We start from the raw sequence: 18,620 nt of genomic DNA, 5'->3' as shown, positions 1-18,620 counted from the left end.
AAAAAATGATTTAACTAATGACTATAAGAGTATTCACTGAAATCAATGCAATCAATTGATTCAATCTCACTTAAACTAATACAATCCAATAGTATTCACTGAAATCAATGTAATAAATTAATTTTCCAAAAACTAAAAAAAATATCTCAACAACAACAAATACATATTGTTATGGGAAAAATTCTTTCTATAATTATCATAGAAAAAAATACAAATACACACACACATATATATATATAAAACTCCACCGAGAACCAGGCTCTTTTTCTGGTGTGTGCTTAGTAAAAAAGTTGCCACTGGGGAATATTTAACCCATCGTGCCATATATGGACCGCACTAGTGTGTCCTTTGTAAGCAAGCCTCAGAAACGATTGAACACCTTTTTCTAAAATGTGGTTCTACTGTAAGCCTTTGGCAATCCATCTCTACATCAATCCAATTTGCTGGCAGATGGGATGGGGAAAACTTAAATCATGCCTGGAGAAACTGGTATACTGCGCATCACGGATCAAAACTGCTTTGCCTCCCTTTGCTTATATGTTGGTCTATCTGGCTGACCCAGAACAGAATTATCTTTGAGGATGGTGTTGCTAGATGGCAGATTATTTCTGCTAAGATCATCTCCGCCTACCATGAACTGCCTGATTTCACAGTGCCTCTTCCTCGACGACCACTTGCACCTGATCCCATTGATAAATCTATCCCCTGGGCATACTTTGATGGTGCTGCACAGGAACATGGGTGTGGGGGAGGTTTCCTATTGTATCTATCTGATCATCATCATTTCAAGGTCAAGCTGGGACTTGGAGGAGGGACAAACAATTATGCTGAATTAATCACCCTCCGACATTTACTGCATTTCTCACTAGGCCATGACTGCATCAATCTACAGATTTATGGAGACTCAAAAATCATTATAAATTGGTTCAATAACATCACTTCCTGCCATGCACACACTCTTAGAAATATTTTGGATGAAGTGGTCATATTCAAATCTCAGTTTAACTCCATCTCATGTCATCACATTTACAGGGAACATAACAAAAGCGCTGATAGGCTTTCCAAGGAGGCCACGCTACTACCCAGAGGCCAGTGGATGATTCAGGAGCAAAGGGGTACAAACCAGTACCAATACTACCATAGGCCTTATATTGATCAGGCATATCATAGGGCAGATAGGCCCTAAATATTTTTGGGACATATCCAGACATAATATTATTCATTGTATATATCATAGTATGTTTTTATTTTCAAACTATCTATTATGCTATCGCCCTGTGTGGTGAATCTATATTGTAGATATCTCAGTTATGGTTTTCTATTTCAGACACTATCATGCTATCGTCCTGCGTGGTGGATATGTTTATTACTTAACACCATTTTTGAAATGGACATGAATGTATATATTTTTGACTTGTATACAAAGCATCTACTATATGTAATTTTTCAAAAATAATGAAAGATTACGATTTTTCCTTTGGACAAAATATATATATATATACAAATATAATATGAATATACTTATTTCTATATAATGAAAAAAGAAGGGCCACTTACATTATAAGTTTGAATTTTAAAATGTAAAATTTAAATTTATTTGAAAAGAAATTAACTAAAACTAATTCAAATTTTAAAATTTAAAATACAATTATTTGCTATATTATATATTATTATAATATATAATATAATAAACTCTTTATGAAAAGAATTTATAATTCCTTCACTTTTAAATTTATTTAAAAAAAATTAACTAAAAACTATTTTAAATTTTAAAATTAAAAACATAATTATTTATTATATTATATATTATTATTATAATATATAATATAATAAAACCTTTATGAAATATACTTAACTCTTTTTTAATCTTTATGAAAATATTGTTAGTCGTCGTGAGGATGGAGGGTTTAGATATACCTCAAAAGTAATAAGTTACTTTTTTGGGCATGTGGCATTGATAAGCCATGGTATTGTAACAATTAAAAGCCTAGATCCATAACATAATAATCCAAAATCTAGATGGCCCATGGTAGTAGCCCATTGTATTATAATTTTCTTCCCTACTCTCCCTCTCTATCTTTCTCTTGTGGGTATTGGCCCATGGTATTGTAAAAAAACCTACTTACAACTTAATAATATTCATGGTAAATATTCATGATTAAAAAACTTGCGTATAATACAATAAACTCTATATGAAATATACTTGGGCTGGAATAGTTTATAATTTGTTCACTTCTAACAAAAGAAAACTAAAGAAAGCACAAAAAACTACGCATTTTAAATAATATTTATAATTGCATAACTGGCATAGTAAAAAGTAAATAATTTTAAAATTAAACAAAAATGACACAACCGAATGCAACGAAATATAAATTTATCTGATTATTATTATTAGAGAAGTCACAACCTAAGTAAATAATTTTAAAATTAAACAAAAATCACACTACCGAAAACCTGAACGCAACGAAATATAAATTTCCCTGATTATTATTATTACAGAAATCACAACCTAAAACAATGCCATGAAATTTACATAGGATATGCGCCACGAAATTTACCTCGTTATTATTTCAGGATATGGGAACGAAATTTACCTCGTTATTGTTTCAGGATATGGGAACGAAATTTACCTCGTTATTATTACAGGATATGCCCAATTGAATCCTCCACTTCCTTTAACTGATTTTCTTTGTTATTCCATGAATAAGCTAATCGATCTCTTTTTAATTGTATATATATCGTTTTCTTTTTATTTTAAAATAACGTTACACATATCTTCAGCATATACAATATATATTAGCCAACACATATATAATAACGTTACACATATCTATATACAATATATGTTAGCCGACATATACACACACATATATATATAGATATATATTTTGTTTTTTTAATGTAATGTTATGTTATGTGACAACATCTCCCTTACATTTTTGTTTTAATGTAACGTTATGTTAGGTGACAACATCTCACTCATATTTTTGTTTTAATGTAACGTTACGTTACGTGACAACGTCTCCCTCATATCTTTTTTAATATTTTTTTTGTAATGTAACGTTACGTGACAACATCTCCCTCATATTTTTTTAATATTTTTTAATGTAACATTACATAACATGACAACATCTCCCTCATATACTGGGTTGTAGAGCGCTTCTCAGCGCAAAAAATTATTTGTTGTGTGCTACGGAAAATATCGAAACAAATACACTGCAACCTTCACAAAAGAAATACTGTGGAAGGAATAAAAATGCTGGAAGAAATAGATGCACACACACAATATGACAACGTTATTTTTGGACTAAGTCCCCGGAAAAACCCAACTTGGGAAAACTGATGCAACAGTTGAGGGTTTTGATATTATGCAGTAGTGAAAATATGAGTACAATCTATGGATGCTTAAACTAGCAATCAAAACAGAGAAATAACTAGCAATAATCACTAGTGAGAAAAATTTCTCACTCCACAGGTGATCCAACACTGACCTCAGCTCAAATTGAGTTTCTCCTTGCTCCCTCTGTGTAGTCACTGTGTCAGCCTACGCAGTTACTGCGTCCCACAAGATCGCATTGCGTCTCGTCTCGCTGTCTCGTCAGTTGTTGTCTGGGAAACTAATACCCTTTGCCTCTGTATCCTCTGTCCAGCTTCTGGCTCAGAATTTCTCCTTCTCCCCAGCAAAATAGAAATCTCCCCAAGAGGGCTCTGCGCTACCTCTATGTGGCAATCACTACCTCTCTGCAATGTACTCGCCAGAACTAGAAAATCTTCCTCTGGCCTCACTATCTCTGCCCCTCAATCACTACTTCGATCTCACTGAATCACCTTCAGCAACGGAATGTTGCTACTCTGGGGATCAATTTCCCAGCAAAATCGAATTCTCAACTGATTTGGTGTGTCTTCTCCAAGCCCCGTCGACTTCTTCTTATAATCCTCTGTTGAGACTTCAATGACCACGATTAAATCTTAATCGATGAATAGGATTAACTAGAAATCGATCCATGTACTTTTCTAGAACATTCTCACCATGAATCAATTAATTAATCATATTTCCTAAGTTTAGAGTTAGGAAATATTAAAACCTGACTAATAAATCTAATTAAGTCGTCTCTAGGTGGAATTTCTAGAAACAATTTATGGGTATTGGAGAACACATGTATCCTAACCTCTCCACAAAATCTCGTGGCTAGAATACATCCGATGCTAAAAACTAACAATGCAATACATCTGTAGCGCTAGTTCTTACTCCTGATTCCCCCTAAAAACCTATGGTACCTCTCCCTACTGGAGTACATTTCATTTTGTTTCCCATAGTAATTTGGAAGTCCATATACTCCTCTTTGTAGCTAGAGAAATATTCTCTAACCCCTGTCATGTGAGTTGATGCTCCACTGTCTATATACCAGACTTTCTATGAAGTTGATCCTGCTAAGCAAGAAAATTCGTCTTCCAATCTGGAAGACAAATCTGAAGTCTCCTGAATGTTATTTCTGTCCATGGCTATACTTGAAAAATTTAGTGTGCTATTCCTCTTTTCCACCTGACGTGGATTCTTCTTCTGTAGTCTGCAGCAAAACCCTCTGCGTCCAACCGGTTTCTGCTCAGCGAAAATCTGAGCTACAACTGCTCCCTCTGACTGTTGGAATCGCTAATTTGGGAAATTCAATTTTCCTGCCACCCTTCAACTGAAAATTGAATTGTTACCTTAGTAACTCGGCCTGCCTATCAATGGACTGCGCTGCCTCTAAAAATTCTAGCCTGCTGCTCCCTCTGAGCAGCGAAATTTTCCTATTCGCTATTGAGCTTCCAGGCTGATCACTTTTGTTCTGATACCATGTGAAATTTTATCTATTGTAGCTACTGGAAATTATTCTTCTAACTCAAAAATTAATTATGCAGTTTATTTGCTACGACAAATAATGAATAAAATCACAACTGCAATTTTCACCATAAAAAATATTGCGGAAAATAAAACACTAGAAACTGAGATATTCTAGCACACACAATAATTTCGACACAATTATTTTTGGACAATTGTCCCCAGAAAAAACCCAACTTGGGAAAACCAGTGCGGAAAATGAGGGTTTTATTATTAGTATTCAACAACAATTCTGAGTACAATGATTTAGATGCCCAACTAGCAATCTAATCTCAAGAAAATACTGGGAAAAATATTGTGAGTATTTCTTCTCACCCCACAACTATTTTCTGCCTCCAAAATAGCTTCCCAAACCTCTGCGTTGAGCTCCCTGCATCAACCTCCGTGCAGAGCCTACACTAGCCCTCTAAAGATTTCAGCCTTCCTTCCTTCGACTCCTCCAGGAACTGGAAATCTTCCTCCCGGAATGTTGTTGCTCTCCTCTTCCACCTGCTACTCACCCTCTAGTACTATCTTTTTTGCTGAGCTGCTGTTACTGAGAAAATTGAACTACCTGGGCCACTGAGTATCTGTAATGGATGATCTCTCCATCACCACATCAACTTCCTTTTATAATCCATTGTTGGAGCACCAACGACCAAGATTAAAACTTAATCAATGGCTAGGATCATTTCTGGATTGATCCAAGTGAGTTTCTGGATGATTTTCACCTTATCTCAATTAATATTGATTAATTAATCATATTCCCTAAGTTTAGACTTAGGAAATATTTAAAAATTGACTAATAATCTAATTGAGACACTTCTAAGCAGAATTTCCAAAAACAATTTTTGGGTTTTGGAGGTCTCATGTATTCTAGCGTCTCCACAAAATTTCAAGGCTAGAACACATCTGATGCTACAAAAACTAACATTTATAAGGTGTCACACATTATGCAAGACATGTTATTGACATATTTTGAGGAGTAATCACAAGGAGAAGTTGACACATGTCAATTTGTACCTAAATCAAACTCTAAAAGCTACTCTATGAGGAGCACCCTAACTCTAGGATTTCTACCACTCTTTTTTTAATTATTTTTTTGATTAGGGTTTGGCGTGAAAGATATAAATAGAGGAGAATTTCCATTTGCTAAAGCAATGGTTGGGAGATTGGGAATTCCCCACCAAGAACTTAGTTGGATATCTTTGGTTGGATTGGAAGAAAGACAGGTTCAAGTTTAGATTTTCATCTTTTTTGTACTTTCATGTGTCTATTTGATAGCTAGAAACTACTCTTACATGCTTATTTTGTAATCTTTGAAGAAGGGCAATTTTGCTCCAATAATAGGATTTCATGGTTGAGGTTTCATCCTCCATATCGCTTGCTGTAATTTTTGTTCATTATATTGTTATTTCTATTGTCATGTCTACATATTGATAAGCCATTGTTGTCCCTTTCTTGTTCATGGTTGCACTTTATTACTTGCTTGTTTCGCACTTGTTATGAGATGTGCCTTTGAAAGGATCCTCCATTAGTCTTTTGTATATTGAAGAAGATCCATGTGGTTGACTATAGTGTACTATGAAGAGCCTAACAAAGAATTTTCATCATATTCAAACCCTCTTGTTCGTCACTCTCGACTCCATAACCCAATTTAATAGGCACTAGTCTTGGTAAATTCCACGATCCATTTTATTCTAAAGAAAGCTTCATAGAAAAATATTTTCTAGGGTTCCCCCTTGTATCGAAAAGGAAATGACCTAAAGAGAGAGGAAGAATTGTTGAGGTGACAATGGGCAATCTTCCCAAGTTTCCCTAGGTTGCACTTTGTTAAAGGACTTAGTAGCATTTGAAGTGAAAGTTTGGGAGATAGTAAGTCATAGCTACAATGAGGATTCCTAAATCTTGATACCTACTCGATGTCTCCCATGGTTGTTACCCATAAACAAGTCTAGTAGTAACAACCCTTGAGATGAGGCAAAGGAGAGATTTTCGAAGTTGGAAAAACAATTCATTTATATCTCTCTCAACATGTCCCTCCTTATGTTGGCTCTACTACTCTAGATAGCAGAGTTGGATCTTTTGGGGAGGCTGGTGGCTCTAACTTAAAAGTGGATCAGACAAGAAATCAAAAGATAATGAATACCTAGAAAAGGAACCAAAAAATAGACAAAGCCATTGTCATCACTTCTTCAAATCCTTAATTGAAATTTGAAGTGAAAATGGACCTCAAGCTCTACCAAGGTGAGAGTAACATTGTTAAGTTGAATCATTGGTTGCAATAGTTTGAATTTTATTTTAGTGTTTATGATTCCATAACATAGGAGAAGAGAAAAATATTTCAGTTGCCTGACTACAATTGGAAAGCCATGCCCTACCCTAGTGGCAAAGCTACATGGTGGCAGGCTTAAGTAGGAGGTGTTTAAAACCCTCATCAAGTCCATGTTCTACCCTATTTGGTATATAGAGGACTAGTGGATCCATTGATATCACTTTAAGCACAAACAAAGGCAAAGTGTGTAAGAGTACACCATTAAGTTTAGAAAAATGAAAAATATGATGGGTATATCTCCCAATAACCAAAGTATATCCCTCAAGTATTTGGGGGGTCTACATAGTCGTTTAGGGAAGTAAGTGATGCTTTTTAAACCTAGGATAGTGGAAAACAACAAGAAAATAAATTTCTAGAAGAGGAGTCCAACTAGCCATTAGCTAGCTGCTATATAGCCACTAAAAAGATTTTATAAAATGCTAGCCTCCCCTCTAGCAAATGTTGTTGTTTCCTTGTGATATAAGCGTCATCACTAAAGAACTCTCATTTTGCGAACATGTCTTAAAATTTTTTTGTTCATTGTGTCAGATGGCTTTTAGTAGCTCTTTCTTTCTTGATTAATTGTTGTATCCATTCTTAAATCTAACAAATTCTCTAATAAGTAAGATCACACAGAGACTAACAAGTTGATCCATTGAAGGACTAACTAGTCACATGTAGAAGGCGAACAAGGGGGTACCCCACTTTGCTTTCTTATTTGCAGGTGGATTGCTGTAAGATAGGTTGTTGGGCCATTCCATGAAAAAGCTTCAACTATGAGGGGGTTTGTACTCCATTTCTCACTCAGACTGAAGGCCAGAGAATTCTACATCAAGGAGCCTCTCCTAGTTGGGTCTCAAAGGTAAAAGATTTGTTAAGCCATGAGTGGAAGCAATTTTTCCTGTAAACCAAGTCTACTTTCCTAACATAGTGCAATATTGACTTAAGGAGGCACATGTTTCCAATCTCAACAAGTGAGGTACTTTTACTTTGGTACATATTATAATTTGCAACAACCATTATATTTTTAAAAATCTCAAAACTTTTATTTCTGCTTTAGATTATGAATTTTTACATGCTGATTTTTACATTGTTCTATCATAGACAACAAATTTGTACCTTGGGAAAATTAAAAATAATGTAGAATCTAATTCAATGTTAAATGCATTGGGTTTTTTCTATTATTGTACATATTTTGCACTTTGTATCTAGTGTTTTGAGGGTAGATCTGGGCTATTTGTTGTCTGTAACATACAAAATATGCATCAAATATCAAGGTTTCCAACTCCCAACAAAGAAAGTAACTATTAGAAACCTTGTTTATTATCTCTATATTAGTTTTAAATTGTTGATTTATTTGTTTGAGTCCAAAATATCTATTTTTCATCTATATTTAAACTTTAAAGTCTATCTTAGATCTGACGAATTTCTAGGCACTTTTCCCACAGGGTTTGATCCCATATCTACAGAAATACAATTTCCAACTTGATGGAAACCGCTATTTTCTGCTGTTATAGATTGGAAATTGGTATCATAAAGCTTATCTCTCATCCTCTAACCTTCCCACCCCTAGATCTATAATCTAGGCGTGCTTTGGCACTTTTTGGGTGGTCAAATTAAGTGAAGTAGGTTGTTGTCCCTCTTGTTCACTACAGTTAATACAGTCTGATTTAACAAAACAGCAAGCTAATTTTCTCTGTAAACCCCCTAACCAACAATCTAAACCGGAAAACAACATCATAACTGGCTAGAATATTTTCTCCACGTCGTTTTTGAGTAACATATACACTATATTTAACATCAATTGGTGTATCTTTTCTTGTTGTTCTAGTTTTCTACTACATATTCACACACAAAAACAGCAAAACAACCCCAAAAGTTAACTCCTCCATCTCCTCTCAACCCTATGCACTAGTCTTACTTAGAGTTGGTTGAGTTATCAATTGAGAACCCCCCCTTAGCCCTTTTAGGAGGAATTTGGGCCTAAAGAGCGAGAGTTTTGGCCAAGATGCAGTAGGCCCTTACCCTGTGTGTTTCAGTCCTAGCAGCTTGCATGAACCTTTGCAACCTTGCTAATCGAATCAGTAACACGATCCATAGTGCAGGACAACAACAACAATGGTGGAACAAAACATGGCGGAGAAGAATCTAAAAAGTCCTTCCACATTAAATTGAAATCTAAAATATAAAAGTCAGTGCTTTGTTTGCTTCTAGAACTCAAAAGATTCGAAGAATTTAAGCTTAGAAACCTCAGTTCAGAGGCTAGGATTGAAGACCTCTAGCCATCCAAAGCCTTATCCATCTGGTTGACTACATAAAGACACTAAATTGCAAAATGTAAGATCATATTTACATCAATGAGTGCTTTATGGATGACGTGGAAGTGATGTTTGATTAGACATGTGCGAAGTTGTGTTTTGGTAGCCCCTAGTTGTAGTTGTGGACATGGATGCTATTTTTCTCATAAGTGGTCATAAATATAGATTGGTCTGGAATGGAAGACCATTCTCATCAATGCCTACAGAAGAAAGAAAAAGATCTCTATTGTAACAACCAACCAAGCAAAGAGGCCGACTAATGTTGGTAGAAAGTATGTGATGTTGGTGTTTAAACTTCAAACCCAAAGTTGATGGGATGGGTCTAGAAGCAAATACATTAGGTGCAAGCTGTACTAAGAGGCAGAGGAAGCAGTGGGACAATTTAATAAATTAGTTCAAGTGTTCCAATAGCCCAAGGGGTTACTGCCAAAATGTGGGGTGGAACATGAGATTCAATGATTGTTGAAGTCACCACTGCCACAAATTGGTTGTACAGACAATCCTTGTTGGAATAAGAGAAATTCAAGAGACAAATCCGAGAAATTCTTACCAAGGAGTCATAAGACTATGCTTCCCGTTGTGAAGCACCATGTGTTGGATTCCAAGAAAGATGTGACTTGGCTTATGTGCAATGACTATTGAGCACTTAACCATGTAATGATCATGAATCACTGTCTACTTTCGAGGATTGATAACCTGCTTGATCAACCACAAAATCCAAAATATTTTGCTAAGCTGGATCTTAGTTCTAGATACCATAAGGCGTGGATGAAAGAATAAGATATATCGAAAACCACATTCAAAACCAAGCAAGGAATGTATGAGGGGCTGGTTTTACTATTTGGACACTGCCATGTTCTAACGATCTTTATGAGACTCATGAATGAAACCCTCCATCCATTTATAGATTCTTTCATGATTATATATTTCGATGATATCCTTCTTTTCAGTGAGAGATGGGAAGAGCATATTCAGCACCTAAAGCAAGTGTTTGAAATGCTGCAAAGAATGTATTGCTTCTAAACTTGAAGAAGTGTGAATTTTCTCAGCATCATTTGAACTATATTGGATTTGTTGTGAGTGATAGCGAATTGAGAATTTATTCTGCTAAGATTAAGGTAATACTAGAGTAGCCTAGACCCAATAAGTCACAGAGGTTCAAAGTTTTGTTGGAGCTAATCAATATTCATGAAAATTTATAGCATACTTCTCCAAAAGTTCTGCACTTCTTAAAGCTGTGACATCTGGCAATAAGCCCTTCTCACAGGGCAAGGAACAAGAACAATGCCTTCGAGGAGTTGAAGAGGAAAATTAGCAGAGTTCCAGTGCTAGCATTGCCCAACCTGCAATCACTTTTTCAAATTCAAACGGATGTCTCAGGGTATGCTTTGGGGGCAGTATATATGCAAGGAGAAACCAGCATACTTAACATTTTCAGTTATTTTCTGGGGCACTATTGAACTCTCCAACTTATGACAAGGATGAAATGGAAGCACATTGGTCAAAACTGTGAAGAAATATAAGCACTAACTATTGGGAAAAGAGGTCATGACCTATATGGATCATCAACCATTGCAGCACTTGCAGACTCAAAGAAAAAGAAAGTGGTCTTTCCATTTCAAGAGGATGGGCTTTCTGCAACGATTTGACCTTCTAATCAAATACAAGAAGGGGATAACAAATCAAATTGCTGGCATGTTGTCCAGACCACCAGCCCCCAAGTTGACAGCAGAAAGCACAATCTTGCGATTGTAACCATTTACTCCTGAAGATTACGAAGAACTATATTTTGAGAATGCTGAATTCAAGGAAGTTTACCAGGAGTGTGAACAGGGAGGGACTTCCGAATTAATTCTGATTTCCATCTTCAGAATGGATTGTTATATCGAATGGGAATATTGTGCATCCCACAAGGAGATACTAGAATGTGTCTGATATGTAAAGCCAGCATCTTAAAAATAGCTGGTCCTTTTGGTGTAAGCCAAACGGTCTCTAATTTTGAAGGGTATGTATGTTGACCCAAATTGCAAAACGATGTTGCAAAGTGCATCAGAGATTGTAAACTGTGTTGCACCAGCAAACCAAGTAACTGTAAGCTATGACTGTATATGCCCTTGCTAGTGCCTAGTCGGCCTTGGGAAAGTGTATCTATGGATTTCATAGGTAGTTTGTTCAAAACATGTCAAGAACATGATTATTTGTTTTTGGTAGCGGACAAATTTAACAAAATGTCGGTTGTACTCCTGTTGTCGCACAGATTGTCACGACAACGCTCAGACCGGGGGCTGTCACCCTGATTCTCGATCTCTCCGTTTAAGCCTGTCTCCCGCGGCTAAGGGGGTAGACCCTATGGGACAATGGATGACCAACTGAGGACCAGTTGGATTAGGAGACACGAGGGAAAACAAGCACTTATTTGATTTTATTAAGTTAATAGACCAGTGCCTTAAGAAGCTGATGATTAAATGATTATTTATTGAATATTGCAGAAATATAAACCATGTAGAACAATCATTTATCATCAAATAACCCAAGCGATGTAAGATTTTCAACAAATGCACAACGCCTTAACGGTGATCCCGCAATTAAACTTCAAGAAAAAATAAATGCTTTAAATGATCATAAAATTTAAATGTTGACCAGCGACCACTTTCATAGAGCCAACTTGTAAATAAACATTTAAATGCATTTAGCTATAGAGAAATAGAACATAAATACCACAAATGAAATTTTCAATTTTTTGTGAAGCTTTTTCAAAATATTTTTATATTTTTCAAATAAAACAAAATTTAAAACTAAATGAAACTTTTAAATCAAAAAATCTAAATAATATTAAAATCTAAACTAAATTAACAGAACCTTTTATTATTATTTTTTTTTATGAATTTTTTTATTATTAAAATCTAACTTTAAACCAAAATTAAATCTAAACTTAAAGAAGTCTAAGACTGAAAAGAGCTAACGCCTAATAGCATTGAACAAAACAAAAAAAATTCAAATTTCTTTTTTATTATTTTTATTATTTTTTTTAATGATTTTTATTTTTTATAATTCTAACTTTAAACAAAATTAAAATTAAATTTAGAAAAGTCTAAATCCTAAAAACCTAAACCAGAATCTAAATTATAAGAACTTTTTTATTTTATTATTTTTTATGATTTAAAATAAAACAAAAAAAAAAGAACTAAGCAAAAATAAAACTTGAAAATTATTAAAACTAAAGTAAACTAATGAAAGCAAAATATGATCTAAAAAAAGAAAAGACTTTTAATGATTTCCTTTTTTACGTGAAGCTTAAGCCTGGAGATATATATACATATAGAACCTAAAATAAAACGAAATCGTAATGCCTAAAACTTAGACAACGTAGAATGAAAATCGAAAATTTTCTTTTACGTTTTTCTTCTTTCTTTTCTGTTTTTATAAACTTGAAATCAAAACTATCAAAAAAAAAAAGAATGAAACGGAATTTCAGATCTCTTATCCTAACGCATTGATACAAAAGATCTACCCTAAACCACGCAAAACAAATTTCGATTTTTCCCTTTTTTGCTTGTCGTTTGCTGCGCAGGTTTGAAGAACGATTGGTGACGGCAGGATTCGAAGAGAGCAGCCAGGCAAAGAATGCTGCAGAAGCTTGGAAGCCGACAGTAAACGGATCTGCAGGTTTGAGGAAAGCTGAGCGAAGATGACTGCGTGAGGGCGATTGAAAGACTCCTTGTTATTTCCTTTCTGTTTGCAGGCTCTTACAGGTTTACGCTGTATGCAGGTTTGCTGGGAAAATGATGGGGGACACAGGGACTGATACGCTAGGAGAAAGGCAGTTGAATATCATGCGGTGGACAGGTAACAACAATGAGGGTGATGTAAAAGAAAGAGCAGCAGATAGGCAATATGTAGCACGCGGATGGGCAAAGGATTGACAGCGTGAGGAGAGATGACTGAGGCTGGACGCAGTTGGTTTTTTTTTTTTGGTTTATGCAGTGTTTGGGTGAACAGCGTAAGGGATATGGATTTGCAAGCAGCAGAATGGAGAGCGTGAAGATGACTGCAGGATTCGATAACTGTTTGGAAGAAGCAGCAGGAAGTAACTTAGGAATTTTCCAGATTTTAAAATTCGAACCCAGATCACAAAAAAAAAAAATCGAAACAAAATCGAAATCTTCTTGCTCAGAAGAAACCAGGCAGTCAATCTGCAGAACTTCCACCAGAACCTCTAAATATTTTCCAGGAATCTTAATAAAATTTTGAATCAGCTGCTCCAGATTGTCTGAATGAAACCCTGAAATATTTCTCAAAACCTGTACCTGCAACCTGCAAAAGAAAAGAAAACCCAAAAATAATATGTGCAAGAAACGAAATTGAAAACCCTAACTAAATAATTACAATATTCACAAACTGCAGGCTCTAAAATAGCCAGATTTCTCGTTATGCCACATAAATATTTTCAGAATTTTAATTTAATGTGAGATGCTTCAGAAAAACCCTTCATGCATTCATAAAAAAAAAAATCAAATGATAAGCTCGGGATCAAAAACTGGCTGGGCTCTTTCAGAAAACACAATCCGGGAGTTGGTTGGTTCAGCCGAGAACTTCCTCTAACGCCCGGTAATCTAAAAAAAAGATTTCCTGCACAGCTTAAAATCAACCATTAACATAGAGGGAGAAAACAATAGTGGAATCCAGATCAAATGGAGATACCTGCCACTATATTTTAAGATCTACACTATCATTCAAACCCCAGAGATCAGACAAGATACCTGTGCCTAGATCAATCTTCATCAAGCTAAAATCAATGGCTGAAAATAAAATTATACAGAAACACAAATCATCTTACAACACTTTTAGAAGAGTAACACCAGCAAGATTTTTAACCCCAAAGTCTTTCTTTATTGCACAAAAAATGACTACAAGAGAGCTTTCTTTAGCACCAGACTCTCAGATCTAATCTGATCTCAAATGACCCCTAGCACCCTATTTAAAGAAAAAATTCCCAACAACTAGTTCGAGTGATCCATGTCAAACTAATCTCGACCGTCGATGAGGATCAAGCTTTCTTTTAATCTCATTCGTCGAATTTTTAAATACATTTTAATATATTAAAAAATTACAATTCTGCATTTATTTACTCAAAAATTTGACTTATTATTATTTTATTTTTTTTAAATTTTATTTTTTATTTTTTAATTATTTTTAAATTTTTTAAATTTTATTATTATTTTATTATTATTTTTATCTACTTTTTAATTAATTAATTTTTTTTTTAATTTTTATTTTTGGATCCTCGAACTTAGCCTTTGGAAAAATCACCTAGGACTTGGGACTTAGGACTTATGAGGGGATTAAAACATTTTCTAACCCTCAAGATACTTTACATCATGACTTTTACAATGTTACATCTCAAAGGGGAAAACCCATTTGACATAAACCCTCATAGACCACCCAGTTCTGCGACCAAATATAATCTAGCAGATCAACACACTAGGATTCGTTTAAGATTCTAATGACAAAATTCATTCTGGCTTTGGGGTTAGGTTGAAGGAAAATTTTGCCGATCATGGATCGGTGAGACAAAAAAACCTTTCGGAACGTAGATTATCACTAGAAAATTAGGTCCATCTAGGCAATTTACATACATGACTCAACTCCGCTAAGATTATTTACAATTCACACATGCAGACTGAGTTTACAACATAAATTGATCAAGTCGACGATGACTGTCGAATGGCACAGACACGTCAATCAAGTGCTATCCCTTTTGCGAAGAAAAGGGGGTGCACTGCTATGAGAAGTTGACACGTAGTGGTCAACAACTCCCATGCAAGACAACATCAGATCAAGAAGTGGCACAAGTTTACTCTTGTGTAGGTTCACTCTGGTTTACGAAAATCAATTGTGTCAAACAAAAACTCGATTTTTGAGTAACTTATGAACCATATTGTGGAATCAGATGGACATTGAGTTACAGAGGTCAACAGCCCTTCACTCACAAACCGATGGAGAGACTGAAGTGGTGAATAGGACTTTGGTGCATTTGTTCTGGGGATACCATCAAAAAATCCTAAGACATGGGACGAAAGTTTCGCATATATTCAGCATTGTTAAAACAGGGCAGTGCATTCATCTACCAACATGTCACCCTTTGGGACTTGTATGGGATATCTTCTGCAGGCTCCATTTTATCTTGTGCTTGACCAGCAGCAAGCAATTAAGGATTCAGAGGAATCAGAGGTAGATAACAAAAACAAATTTCTTGAGAGAATTGGGTAGATCCATCCGAAGGTGCAGGGACAGCTGGCCAAAGCTCAGTAGAAGTATAGAGCCAGGCATGATCAGCATTGGGCAAAGCATCATTTCAAAGTATGGTGTGGCTGCACTTGAGCAAGTGGTATAACGGCAAAGACAGTCTCCAGGACCATCTTTCAACTACTGCACCTTTTTGGCGGTCAATATCTAGGATGTTTCAGTGCCTATGAACTTTGCTAAAATCTTAAAAATAAATTTTACCAAAATGTTGTGCAGGAAGGGAATTCAGAAGAAAACCTTGATGCCTTTACGCTGGACATCTCATTTTATCTAGATATTGATCTGGAAGGGTACCCTTTTATTTGTCAGTCAACCCGCTGAAGCACTCCAAAGAGGACATGTACATTGAGTTCAAGCATAATCTCCTCTTAACTACATTAATGACCATAGAAAACATGAAAATGAATTCAACAGTCAGTATGAATTTATAACCGGAATTAATGCAAGCACCTTTTCTGTCTGTGGGAGATTGGCTAGGAAGTGCATAAGAGGCTGATCATATTCATCAATCGACGTGATGGAATCAGCTGTAACCGGATTTATACCAGCGCTCATCAGATCGAGTGCTGACACCCTGTGACCATCTTTCTCAAGAAGTTCCACAATCTTATACCAGCACCACGCTCCATGCATAGCTCCATGAACCAATACAAAATGCATTCCTTCTGCTGCTACATTTGCACAATCCATGTTCTTCTTTTCCTGCGCCATGTTTTCAGAATCCATTCTTCCAATTTTTATTGTCTAATCACCTGCTTCACAAACTATCCTTATAATGGCTCCTGACTGTCTTGCATGTAAATTCTCTTGTCCTTTCTTTTTTAAATTTGATTATTTTCTTCTTAGACTGGAACCAGTCAAGCATAAAAATTCTGAAGTGAATTGTTCTCATTCTGTTACCTCTCATGTCATTCTAGAGCTGTAACAGTAGTTGGCGGACAATATAGACCAGCTAGAATCGACCAGGTGCAATTAACCTCAGATGTTAAAAGTATATTTTCCGCACGTGAGTTTGACATCCAATACAGCCGTGGAATGCTATCATTCATAAAATCGTTCTAGTTTTCAGATTTCGATTTTGGTTGCAATACATTTCACCTACCTCTTTTAGGTTAGGTTGCATGATTTTTCACTCCCCCTTTAGGATCAATTTAGTCAGATTCTATGTATTTAATTTCTCTTTAAATTTATATTCGGATGCTATAAAACTACATGATAACAACCGGACTTTTAATAAATAATTTAAAATTTATATTTAATGAATAATTTAAAAATTAAATTTATTTTCAATTGAGGTTTATAAATGCTTAAAAAAAATTAGCATGTAATTTTTTTATACTATAATTTTATGTTATGTTTAAATTTAATGAATAATTTCAAAATTAAATTTATTTTAAATTGAGATTTATAAATAGTAAAAAATGAGCATGTATTATAATGTTATGTTATGTACTGAGAAATTTGAATGAAGTTTCATCAATTGCTTATTGGGTTGCATATTTTTTATGAAGAAATTATAATGATTTGGGTCTCATAATTTAGGGAAGATTTATAATAGGATCCTCACAATGCATATTTTTTTAAGAAGAAAATATAATGATTTTTTTATGAGGAGAAAACATCTCCCCATACCATATTGTGGAGCACCTCACTATTCTCACAGTGATATTAGTGGTTGTAAAGTAAGAGACGTCTACTTTTTAATAAAAACATTGTAAAACAAATTAAGGATATTAGTGATTATAAAGTAGGAGATTTCTCTTTTTTTAATAAAGGATTGTAAAACTTCTTTTTTTTAATGGATTGTATGGATTTTATGTTTCTTTAGTTCCTTAATCAAATCTATTTTTTTTAATGCAATAACGTTATATTATGTGGAGAAAGTGTAATGCCCTAATTGATATTATCATGTTATTTTTTATTAATGCTTAATTAACATGAAAATATTTACTTATAATTATTAAGAAATATTGGTATATACATACATTGTGAAACTGTAATTTTATTTTACTGATATGACTTCTATTATTGTTATTATTCAATTTCCAAGTTGTCTTATCAAATTTAATTTTGGATAGATATGGTCTCCTCTAATTTATTTCCAAATTAAATACCCATATCCCAAGGTGTCTTCTCAAATCTACTTTTGAGAAGATATGATATTTTCCAATTTATTTCCAAATAAAATACCCAGATCCCAATGTGTCTTCTCAAATTTTGAGAAGATATGGTCTTCTCCAATTTAATTCTTAATTAAATATCCATATCCCAAGATATCTTCTCAAATCTACTTTTGAGAAGGTATGGTAATCTCCAATTTAATTCTAAATTTAAATATTCATATTTCATTCCCAAAATGTCTTCTCAAATTTACTTGAATAAGATATGGTAAGAAAAGTCAATGATACTAAAATGAAAAGATGAGAGGGTACTCATCATATTAATGATAGGTGGTTGAGGTGGATGGGAGAAAGACACATAAAAGGGGAAGGAGGATGAGAGGAGAGGGGGAGATCCTTGGTCTTAGTTTTTGGTTTTGGAGGATTTTGTTTTTGGGGGGTGGATGTGGAGAAACAGAAGGGAGAGAATGGAGAGATAAATGAGAGAATACAAACTTGGATCTATTGGAGAGTGTTGGTTTAACATGGACACACTACAACTGGTTGGACTTGGGTTCGGAGAGCTAGGTAACCTATGGAGGTTCCTTGAGCTAGAAAATCATTCCTAGTTGGCTGGGAGGTAAATTCAATCGAGTAGCTGAGAGGAGCATCCCAACAGAGTCAGGAACATCTCAACCAAGTTATTGAAACATGTGTTCTTC

The 18,620-nt window shown here is 34.8% G+C and overlaps 1 protein-coding gene across 1 annotated transcript in view; it reads right to left on the bottom strand.

Moving 5' to 3' along the window:
- Positions 1–16,687, bottom strand: part of LOC149263670 (methylesterase 18-like) — a 74,036-nt gene extending 57,349 nt beyond the window's left edge. Inside the window, exon 1 of the mRNA XM_089388287.1 lies at positions 16,250–16,687. Coding sequence (XP_089244413.1) covers positions 16,250–16,525 — 276 coding nt within the window. The 5' untranslated portion in view covers positions 16,526–16,687. The remainder of the gene's footprint in view (positions 1–16,249) is intronic.
- Between the last annotated feature and the right edge of the window lie 1,933 nt (positions 16,688–18,620).

The sequence above is a fragment of the Pinus tabuliformis genome, chromosome 6 (assembly GCF_031772625.1).
Source record: "Pinus tabuliformis cultivar Carrire ecotype Pingquan chromosome 6, CPIR1, whole genome shotgun sequence".
Classification (NCBI taxonomy): domain Eukaryota; kingdom Viridiplantae; phylum Streptophyta; class Pinopsida; order Pinales; family Pinaceae; genus Pinus; species Pinus tabuliformis.
The sequence above is the reverse complement of the archived record's forward strand: the minus strand, read 5'-3'. Positions and strand labels throughout refer to the sequence as shown.